The 10,947-nt window shown below is 49.3% G+C and overlaps 2 protein-coding genes across 4 annotated transcripts; one reads left to right on the plus strand and one right to left on the minus strand.

Annotated features, from left to right (window-relative positions):
* COPS6 (COP9 signalosome subunit 6) lies at positions 1 to 2,867 on the plus strand. The gene is made up of 10 exons (XM_037046106.1): positions 1 to 111; positions 321 to 446; positions 610 to 741; positions 1,053 to 1,141; positions 1,239 to 1,301; positions 1,615 to 1,662; positions 1,735 to 1,849; positions 1,946 to 2,038; positions 2,124 to 2,224; positions 2,364 to 2,867. Exons 1-10 carry the CDS (start codon positions 42 to 44, stop codon positions 2,502 to 2,504), a joined length of 978 nt encoding a protein of 325 aa, XP_036902001.1. The 5' UTR covers positions 1 to 41; the 3' UTR covers positions 2,505 to 2,867.
* Positions 2,868 to 3,519: 652 nt separating this feature from the next.
* Positions 3,520 to 10,942, minus strand: MCM7 (minichromosome maintenance complex component 7). Of its 3 annotated transcripts, none has more exons than XM_037045430.1 (15): positions 10,803 to 10,942; positions 9,569 to 9,648; positions 9,066 to 9,230; positions 8,771 to 8,895; positions 8,516 to 8,696; positions 8,036 to 8,173; positions 7,564 to 7,713; positions 7,261 to 7,375; positions 7,056 to 7,187; positions 6,751 to 6,834; positions 6,074 to 6,467; positions 5,727 to 5,810; positions 4,918 to 5,086; positions 4,064 to 4,173; positions 3,520 to 3,910 (listed from the first exon to the last, which is right to left on the minus strand). In XM_037045430.1, exons 1-15 carry the CDS (start codon positions 10,831 to 10,833, stop codon positions 3,709 to 3,711), a joined length of 2,160 nt encoding a protein of 719 aa, XP_036901325.1. In that variant the 5' UTR covers positions 10,834 to 10,942; the 3' UTR covers positions 3,520 to 3,708. The 3 variants fall into 3 exon arrangements, with proteins under 3 accessions (XP_036901325.1, XP_036901382.1, XP_036901443.1); XM_037045487.1 differs by lacking the exon at positions 10,803 to 10,942 and adding an exon at positions 10,274 to 10,358; XM_037045548.1 differs by lacking the exon at positions 10,803 to 10,942 and adding an exon at positions 9,740 to 10,032.
* Positions 10,943 to 10,947: the final 5 nt, after the last annotated feature.

Genomic DNA, 10,947 nt, shown 5'->3' on the forward strand with positions numbered 1-10,947 from the left:
AACGGGGGGGGCGGGGCCCAAGCCGGCGGGCGCGGGGGAAAATGGCGGCGGCGGCGGCAGCTGCGGCGAACGGGACGGGTGGGAGCAGCGGGATGGAGGTGGATGCGGCAGGTAACTGGCCCCGCGGTGACGGCTTCTGGAGAAAATCTTCAGGGTGCATCAGGGCCGCCTTCCTGGATCCTGGAAGAAGTCAGGAGGGCGGACGGAACATCGCACCCTGGGATAACTTGCAGGAGGGATGAATAGGACGGGCTTTGCCATCTCCGGGGCGGGATGTGGGCCCCGGACTCTCACCCGGTGTTCTTTTCCTCAACCCTTAGTAGTCCCCAGCGTCATGGCCTCCGGAGTGACTGGGAGTGTTTCAGTCGCTCTTCATCCCCTCGTGATTCTGAACATCTCAGACCATTGGATTCGCATGCGCTCCCAGGAAGGGCGGCCTGTGCAGGGTGAGTGTTAAGCCGAATTCTGCAGTCTTTTCTAGTCATCTCCCCTAAATAGTGGTCTTTCCTTTCTCGCCCCAGTTGTTAGTTCACATTGACCTCAGGATATAATGATGAGGGAAGTTTGGGATTCTTTACCCTCACCTCGTATGTGACCTTCTCTTCCCAGTGATCGGGGCTCTGATCGGGAAGCAGGAGGGCCGGAATATCGAGGTGATGAACTCCTTTGAACTGCTGTCACACACCGTGGAAGAGAAGATTATCATTGACAAAGAATATTATTACACCAAGGAGGAGCAGTGTGAGAGGGGAATAGAAGTGGGCAGAGGAGTGGGAGAAAATAGATGCGGGGAAGATGGATGGGGTTGGGAAGAAATAAACAGGACGTGGGATGAGTACGGTGGAAAAGGGAAGAGGGAGTAGCTGAAGATATCTCAGAAAAAGAACACATTCAGGTATTCTGCCTAAAGAAGGTAAAAGATGAGATGATAGAAGGGATTCTAAACTGAGCCAAGATTATAGGGGAAAGGGAAGAAGCTGGTGAAATTACACCAGGAGCTGCAAATTAAAGAAGGCTTGTTTAAAGAAATACTTTGGCCCCTTCCTCTCCAGTTAAACAGGTATTCAAGGAGCTGGAGTTTCTGGGTTGGTATACCACAGGGGGACCACCTGACCCCTCCGACATCCACGTCCATAAGCAGGTATACATGCTCAAGTATGTGCATGCTAGGCAGAGAATAGAGAATGAGGGGAAGAAATACGGGCCTTGACACTGTGTTCATCATCTTCCTCTTCCAGGTGTGTGAGATAATCGAGAGCCCCCTTTTTCTTAAGTTGAACCCTATGACCAAGCACACGGATGTGAGTACACTGACCCTGTCTGTGCTTATTTTGTCATGCTTGTCTGTCAGTATGCTTATCTTTTATCCTCATCCTTTTACTGTATGACATTTCTGTTGAGTTGAATCTTCATTCTGCCACTTACTAGCTGTGTGACTTTAGTTAGTCATTTAACTTAGCCTGCATTTGCCTTATGTGTAAAATGGGGACAGTACCACTGTCACTGCATTTCTTAGATGAGAAAATCTAAAGTGAAAAGGCTAAGCCCAATTTTTGGCACATAGTATAGGTTCAGGCACATTTGATGTAAGAGCTGTTCTCCGTCTCTTTACAGCTTCCTGTCAGCGTTTTTGAGTCTGTCATCGATATAATTAATGGAGAGGTAATTCCCTTTCAACCCTCAGATTCTACCCCTGGTGTTTCCTGTTTTTGACTTTCCCTATGTGCTTCACAGGCCACAATGTTGTTTGCTGAACTGACCTATACTCTGGCCACAGAGGAAGCTGAACGCATTGGTGTAGACCATGTGGCTCGCATGACAGCAACAGGCAGTGGAGAGAACTCCACTGGTAACTGAGGCTGGAAGGTTTTCCTTGGAAGTGGGGTGGCAGGTGTGGTTGCAAGCCTTCTCAACTGTGGCCTGCCCCTGCCCCCCCCCCTTACAGTGGCTGAACACCTGATAGCACAGCATAGCGCCATCAAGATGCTGCACAGCCGCGTCAAGCTCATCTTGGAGTATGTCAAGGCCTCTGAAGCAGGTAGGATAGGGGCCTCCTGGCACTTTTCCTCTCTCCTGGGGGAAGTGACAGCATCCACATTAATACAGCCTTTTTGTGCCTTCAGGAGAGGTCCCCTTTAACCATGAGATTCTGCGTGAGGCCTATGCACTGTGTCACTGTCTTCCAGTACTGAGCACAGACAAGTTCAAGACAGACTTTTATGATGTGAGTGTAAAACCCAGGATGGTGAGGTGGGGCTTAATGCTGTCATTTCTGAGTGTAGGACATGGGACTCAGCTTTTCTTGGGCATGCTGTGAGGGACCCAGATTCCCTGGGGAACTGGTTCTTTCTGTTCCCTCCCAGCAATGCAATGATGTGGGGCTCATGGCCTACCTTGGCACCATCACCAAAACGTGCAACACCATGAACCAGTTCGTGAACAAGTTCAACGTCCTCTATGATCGACAAGGCATCGGCAGGCGGATGCGAGGGCTGTTCTTCTGAGAGGGTACTTGAGATGATGCACAGGGGTCAGACAACTGTCCCAGAGGGAGGGGTGCTATACTCCCTTTAGAGAAATCTGTTATTAATAAAAGGGCAGTCCCTCAGCACCCCTTCCCATGGCTCTGTCCTGTATTAGAGGTACCACACAGGTTTTTCAACTTGGATCTCAGTGGCAGCCCTTGGTTCCAGCTTGCTCCAAGAGGCATGAGTCCCTTTATCACCGGCTGTTCTTTTCCGTGATTGGGAGCTTATTGCCATTTGATTGTGTGTGTGGTCAGGTGGACTATCTTCACACAATAGAAGGCTGCCTTCCATCTAAGTCATCCTGTTCTAATGTCTTCCTATAAAGGACTACTTTCCCAAGCTTAACTTGTTTTACACACACACAGTGGAAGGAAGAGGGGTTTAAATACATTTCTGTCATAGACAAATGAAAGCCATGATCCTGTGGGCACTATTTGCCAAGAGGTTTCCCAATTGTTTGCTGAATACCGAGTGCTTGCTATACACCTAGTATATGCCTGACCCAGAGGCACCTTGGCCTTGAGGCAGTACTACTAGTGTTCATACTTCAGAGATGATACTTGTCCTGTCATCATGGGTATTGTTCTATGCAGTTACTTATGCCAGGCATTTCATTTCCACATACCTTCCTCCAGATCCCTGATTTCCATTATCCCCCAAATAAGATTCAAGTAGGAGTTGGAGGACTACAGAGGTGTAAGGAGATGTCTACTGGAGCCATTTCAGAAAGTAGAAATGGAGATTTGGCTGTAAGAGACTCCTGTTACCACACTCTGCCACTGTGTCTTCAGAACCTGAGTATACACCCCATTCACATTTTGAGTCCAACTGAGAGGAGATCCAGGGAAATCAGTCTGTATGTGGGGGATTCTCATGCCCCACCACATTCCATATCTATATTGGTGCCTGGCAGGTACTCAGTGCATTTGAGTGGATGAAAGATAACAAATATAGAGAGAACAAGATATGATTCTAGAACACACATAATACCTCATTTTAACAGAAAGCACCAATCTATAAACATTTTATTAGCAAAAATAATGAACAAAACAAGTGCAACTGAGGAAAAACACAGGATCCTCCTTTCCTCTCAAGGGCACTGTTCCACCTTTAAAGGAAGGGGGAGAGGGGCTTAAGCACGGTATGCAGAGGAGACCCCAGTGTCTCAAGTGGGCTGGAATCAGACAAAAGTTATCCGAGTCCGGGCAGTATTGACCTGCCATACATTTAATTCCTCATACTCGTCTAGAGCTGCCTGGAACTGGGCAGGTGTGAAACCACGAGATATGCAACGCTGCTCTGCCTCAGAAAACCGGACACTTCTGCTCTCTGAGACCAACTCACGGACAGTGGCAAATATCACATCTGCTGGTCTCTGGGTTCTGAAAGAAACAAGTATGGGTGTGGGTAAGGTCAGGATAGAAACAAGAACATTCAACAAACCACCACTGTATAGGTGTTGTTATAGAAACCAAAGTGGCCTGCTTGTGAAAGTCAAAATGACTCCTGATTTCTTCCTCCATTAAACCACTCACCTAGCAGTTTGTCCCTTGTCACTCAGAAGTGAGTCTTTTGACATCTCCATTAGCCTTATGGCTTCATTCACATCTTCCTTTTCCACTGTGTCCACCATTCGCAGTCGTGCCTAAGGGGAAGGTAGGGACAGATGGGAACAGGAGGGGAGTAGCACAGTCAGGGAACCCCTTTCTGTGTTGCTTACTAACAAAAAACAAGTGGAGGTGCCCTCCCCTCCCCCACAAACATCCGTAGTGTGGGGCCGGCACTGTCAGACCGAGACAAGTGCAATGCCCAGGGCAGCGTCCAGCAATTGCCCAAGTCTCCGCCTCTCAACACTGGCCAGTCCCGGTGTTCAGCTGTCCTGTGAGGGAGACTAGACCCTTCTGAATTCCAGTGGGCTCCCACCATGACAGATGGAGCTTGGGGAGCTCAGCCTAGAAGGCGATTGGCATAGAGGTTGTGTCCCTGGGGCTCTGGAAGTGCTAGCTCAGCAGTAGGTCAGATAATCACACTACCTGCACGAACAGCACTTTGGAGCCCCCAGGACTCAGGTCCAAGATGTAAGGACAGAATGAAGGTTTCTAGCACAGGATCAAGGACATTGTAAAATTCACCCCACCCATCCTCGCAGTCAGGTTTGAGAAGCAGGGAGAAGGCCTTTCCCTCCGTGGACGCTGTGTGCGCCCTGCTGGAGCAGCAAGTACCCACAGTGCGGTAGCATGGACAGGACCACTATCTGCACTGTCAGCACTTTAGCCCCAGCAGGGCCTGAGTGGAAGGGAGGAGGCAATGAGAAAAGGACATTAAGGCAGGCTGCCCAGTAAGAGTCAAGATAGTTAACCCTCCAGCAGAACAGGAACTGGGCACTCACCAGAGCAGTAGACAGTCGCAGAATAGCTAGCAGAGTCCTGGCAGAGGTATAGGTGGCATCCTTACTAGCCCAAGCCTCTCGCCTCATCTCCACGTAAGCCGCTGTGATATAGTCAGCCAGAGACTCTGGCACTGTGGGCTGCTTCTCCCGGCACATAGCTATGTATCGTCTACAAGAAAAGTGGTATGTGGGAAAGCAGAAAAGGGAGATGGGGACAGTGTGTTTCCCATTTAATAAAACTCTAGGGGCCAGAGGGAGACTTTTAATAGGAAAAAAATTGGATAACTATCTATGTGGCTTGCACATCATGGATGGATTTCTTGGTGCATTTCAAATTATTTCCAGCTTTTAAGGCAAATGGTCTGTGCGTGAGTAAGATACCCATCTGGCAATGAACATGGTATGGCTAAAAGGAGTGTATTTGCTTTAACACAATTGTTTACTTGAAGAGAATGGATAATGGGGGAAAAAACTTGAAAAACCATCAGGAACCCTTGCACGAACCCGTGGAGAATGTAGTGGCATCAAGTATCCTTGGAGCAGGACTCAGTTTTGCCTAGGCTGGTGGTGTGAAAGATTGGTTGTGGTGTGTGTTCTTGTGTGGCCAGGGGGTCACACAAGAGTTCCCCTGGGGGAGCCCTAAACTCAATATTCTCAGATCTTGACACAAAAAGGGGCAGAGTGGTAGCAAAACACACACACACACACACGCCCTTAAGACCGAACTTTTCAAGAGAAAACACAAGACCCAAGACACTGTCACACAAGGTAACTAGGGAAGCACACCTGTCTTTACTCATCTCTCCTACCTCATAAGCTTCATGTCCAAAGGTTCAAACTGGGCAGGAGGCTGCCGGCTATGCTGGTGCACATAGGTGATATGCTGGGCCAACCTGGGAATAGTGGAGGCAAGGAGAAACACTCTTTTTGGTGCTACACACCCTGTGCCCCAACTCTGTCTTCTTTCCTAGGCTCCATCTCATCACAGCAGGGACAGCTTTCTCAGGAAATCCTTAATGGTGTTTCAGCCCAGACCCACCATTTCCCTAAGAACCTTGGAGTAGTTTTCATGAGCAAAGAATGAGAGCTTCCCAATTTCTTCCCTCCCTCCAGATTATCCCAATGAATGTCTCTTTGAGTGTTCAGATTTATTCACCGTAAGTCATTGTCTCGGTCGGGGCGGTCCTGGATCAGCCAGAGGAGGTCAAATCGGGACAGTAGTGCAGCCGGAAGCTGTATGTTCTGTTCCAGGCTGCGGCGAGGGTTATAGCGCCCATAGGCTGGGTTGGCAGCAGCCAGGATGGAACAGCGGGCATTGAGTGTGGTTAGAATGCCTGCCTTGGCAATGGAGATGGTCTGTTGCTCCATGACCTCATGGATGGCTGTGCGGTCAGCCTCGGCCATCTTGTCAAATTCATCAATGCAGCACACACCTTGGTCAGCCAGCACAAGGGCCCCACCCTCTAAAGTCAGTTCTCCAGTCACAGAGTCTCTCAGCACAGCTGCTGTGAGCCCCACTCCAGAAGAGCCTCGACCTGTCGTGTACTGGCCTGAATGGCAGGGTCAGGAAGGGAGGAAATAAAGACATGTTTAGAAAGAGGGAAAGAAACAACAGTGCACAGGACAAGTAATGGGGACAGTGAGGTGAGGCTGGCACTGATCTACTCGACTTACCCATCTGAGCCTTCCTGGGTAAAGATCTATGGGGTGCCAGCGCCGACAGTTATCTCCTTTTCCCAACCTTCTCCCACCTTCCAAACCCCCAAGAAAGATAAACATGGTGATCCTATCCCTGTCTTCTACATCTACCTCCCAGAGCAATTGGTTACTCACTGCGGGGCGCCAGACGATCAATGTAAGACAGGAGCTGAGACTTAGCCACACCAGGATCCCCCATTAGGCAGATGTTGATGTTGCCTGGAAGGAAAGGAAGCCCCTTGCAACTACTTTCAATGCAAGTTACCCAACAGATAAAAATACCTAAGAAGTCTGTCTCTGCCCCCATACTTAGGATCGTAGCTTCTGGTCCCTCCCTGTGTCCATGAAGCCAAGATGCCAACTTTTATGAATTTTGTATTCTGCAGGGATACTAGTTCTTGTCACCCATTCTTCCAAATGCCTTCCCCTCATTTCCTTACCCCTGATTTTCATGCCCCGGGGAGACTGGTCCACACCCCCCACCAGCAGTAGCAACAGTGCCTTCTTTACATCTTCATGCCCATATATCTCAGGAGCAATGGAGGCTGCCAGCTTTTCGTAGAAATCCTCCTCTGAGGGAAAGTGAAGATTAGGAAAAGAAGTACTAGGAGGCAACATGCCTGGTCTTTCCCCCCAACCTCTCACCTGCAATTTGCCTCAGCTCCTCCCTGCTCAGCTCTCCAGACCCAGACTCATCATCCTCACTCTTATTCATCTTCACAATCCGATGGGCTTCCAGGTAAGTTTCTGAAAGTAAACCCTTGAACAGAAAGACCCAGGTATGAATGGCCTTTTCCTATCCTTTTTCTATGAATGGTGATTTCTTCAGAGAATCCTGACAAAACCCTTTGTTCATTTTGTTTGGCTGTTAATAGTTTTCTCTGCAAGTATGGTGGGTGAGTGAGCAAGGAGGAAAAGAGACTATTTCTTCATTTCAAACTCTCTTACCTGTACCACCTGTCGAAACTCGGAACGCAAGATTGGCAAGAAGATACCAGTGACACTGATGTGGTCCCCGGGCTGGGCAATCCGTGTGTTCTCGCCTTCTACCAACACCGTGATGCTACGAGGAATATTTCCCACGGGCACTTGGTCACTCTGTGGAGGGTAACGGTGCACAGGCAAGGAAAAAGAACATAAGGCCCCGCCAGGATCTAAGCTCCTGCCTAGGCAACTCCACTTTTCTACATCTTGGCATGACCAGCTTCAGACAAGCCAATTAGAGGACAGAAGCAGAGATCTCCTTTACCTTTTCCCAGCTCAATCAAAGATCCAGTTAAACCTCCCTCCTGTTCTAGATGACTTCTCTGCCTCAGCTCTCCCTTCCTCTGTCCTTTCTTTCTTCCACTCCACGAGTGACTATAGTATTCAAAATGACTCCCAACTCCCACCTTTCCTGGGCGACATACCCCAAACTCACATGTTCTTGCATCTTCATCTCCTGGAATTTGATGAATTTGGAGCCGCGTGTCTGCAGATACAGCCGTCCTCCTGAACGGTTGGTCTGGCACTCTTGGCTTGGGCACATGATCAGAGGCATGAAAGTAGGAGAATGGATCTAGAATGTAACATCAAATAAAACCATAAGAAAATGAGCCATTTACATTAGTCACTTGAATCTCATTTCATCTTCATGAATGTGTCAAAAACATCCTGAACTACTCTGGGAAAACACTGATAGGCACAAAAAACACAAATGGAGAGGCCACCATGTAACGTACACGTACACACACACACACACACACACACACACACACGAAAAGGAAAAGAAAGGAAAAAAGAATGAAACCTGGTGTGTTTTACAATAAACATTACAGAGAAACATCAACAGACATTCAACAACATTCTTACAAAAACCACCGACAAAGTTAACTGGTCCTGTTCCTTACTTCATACATACCGGCTGGTAGGTCTCTGCCCCACACTGATCACAAGTGTAAGTGGCCACCACCATTCTGGGTTTGACTTCAGAAACACGAGTGACAATTCCACGCACGGTTACCAATTTCCCCACAGAGTCGGCCCGTACTTCCCGGATCACACGAGGCTTATTACTGCTTGGGCCTTGAAAGTACAGCTCACTAAGGGAGAAAACCATCATTAGCAAGGTTCTGGAGAACCAACTCCCATTCCCTTCCCTAATGAGACCACTCACAATCTTCGCATGAGTTCAGGAGGGTACTGGTTCTGGGGGCTTCGGGCTGCCCCAGGGTCTCGGCTCCGCTGCTCCATCATCAGTCGGTGCTCAATGTAAACATCCAGCACATCTTTATTTACCACCTACAGGCAAAAGGAGGAAGATGGGGAAAATGTGTGGCAGGGTGGGACATAAAAAAACATCAGGCAGAAATCACTGCCCCCTGCTCTCCTTCTGGCAGCTCAGGAAACAATATCTGAGAAGTTTTCCGACAGAAATCTGAGTTCCTTGCCCTGCATTTTCTTGCACTCACCTCCCTCTCCTTGTACTGAGGCAGCAACTCTTGAACAGAATCAGCAAAGAGCTTCGCATAGCGCTTGGTGTTCTCACAAATGGAATCCACCAATTCAGGGTCCTCCTCGGCCACATCATCGAGGTCTATGTACATTGCCACTTGTTCCCGGTGAGCCAGTTGAACCTGGGGTGAGGAATAGCCAAGAAGACCTCAGAGCCAAGTATACTGTGCTCAGCACTATTTACATGCATGGACCCATCACTGTGAGCTCGGGACACAGACTTCAGGCCTCCAGAGGAGAGAAAGACTAGTGTGAGTCAGTGCAATACTCGCTTCTTAGCCTCTGAAAGACAGTCTTTCAACTCCTAAAAACCTTAATCATCGTAAATTTAGTATTATAGTCAGATACGACACTAAATGTGTGTCACTTACAGACAAATGTACTTGTTGAAATAAGCCAGGCCACCTCTTACTGCTCCTTGAGCAGCCAGCCACCCCATTCCCTCTAATCTAAGACTTACCAATTGGTTCCCATACTTGAACTGCTTCTTGCCAAACTCATCATCCTGGTAAAACTCTTGTAGGAATTTCTTCACCTTTTCTATAACGTAAATGTAAAGTCGTAAGGATCAACACTTTCTTTCAGATCTTACTGCAAACTCCTTTCACAGAAATCAAAGAAACTCACTTATATTTAAGTAAATTAGTTACACCAACATTTAAATCACCCTATATAATGGTCCCCCAAACTCGGTAGAACTTCTTTTACAAGTCTGTTTTAATCTAGAAAGGAATTAGGGGAACCTTGCAGTTGAGAGTATTAGCCAATATCCTCCCCTCTAGGGGAATTCCAGCCTCTGCCTTCGTTAGGAAGCTCAATGTTCCTTCCCCAAAGCCTCCCACTCCCAGCAGCAAACTCAAGCCTCAAGGTTCTCATCTTTTCTCCCGTAAGTAAAAATGCCCCTTCTCTTTCTGTCCCTAAATCTCGCCCACTAATCCCATCCTCCACCCCACCCCCTCTCCCGCCACTGCTTCCGCTCTTAGTAAACAAAGAAGCACATGGGCCCAGATGCCGCCGCTTCACAACCCAGGATTCCTCCGCCCAGGGCGGGAGCCGGTCCAGCGATCGGTCAGCTGGTCCAGAGGCCACTCCGTGTCCCCCCACCACCTCTCTATACTTCCTCTCGGACTCGCGCTAAAACCCTAAATTCGAGGCACGCCCCTACCCTCAGGAGCTCTCTCCGAGACTACCGCGCGGAAGGACACTGTTTACACACGACAATCTACCAGAAGCGTCGCGCAACTTCCGCCTGCCTCCACTTCCGCTTGTAGGTTGGCCTAAAATGGCCAATCCCCGCGCGCAACAGCCCGAGCCAGCCCTCCCTCCGGGCTTCGGCAGCTCCGGAGGACGCGGGCACTTGGAATGTATGAGAGCCCAGAAGGTATCGGGGCTGAGAGTACCCGATCCTACGTCCTAGACAGAGTCCCAAGATGCCGATCCCTACTAGGCGTGACCTTTTCCACTCGAGCCGACAGCCTATCCCCTCACGACGACCCCCACTCCTTTCCAGGACCCGATCACCAGCTCTTCTCCGATCTCGTGTCCCTGCGCGCTTCCTAGGAGCCGTCTGCCTCCATACCCGGGCTCCGACCTCGCGCGCTGAACCCGGCCTGCAGGATCCCAGCTCACTCCATTAGGTGTTGGCCAAGAGATTTCCCGCGAAGAACGCCCCTCCTAGACTTGCAGACCCTCACCTTTCTCCAACGCGTAGTCTTTAAGTGTCATTGCTGCTAAGAACCTTGCGACAGCTATTGGCGAGGTCCACGTTCTCACTCCCCGGTAGCAGAGAACGTTTGCGCGGTGGACTGCGGCTGACCAACCGAAATTGGCGCGAAACGT

This window comes from Sturnira hondurensis, unplaced genomic scaffold (genome assembly GCF_014824575.4).
Source record: "Sturnira hondurensis isolate 20B ecotype Veracruz unplaced genomic scaffold, ASM1482457v3 Scaffold0000059, whole genome shotgun sequence".
NCBI classification, from domain to species: Eukaryota; Metazoa; Chordata; class Mammalia; order Chiroptera; family Phyllostomidae; genus Sturnira; species Sturnira hondurensis.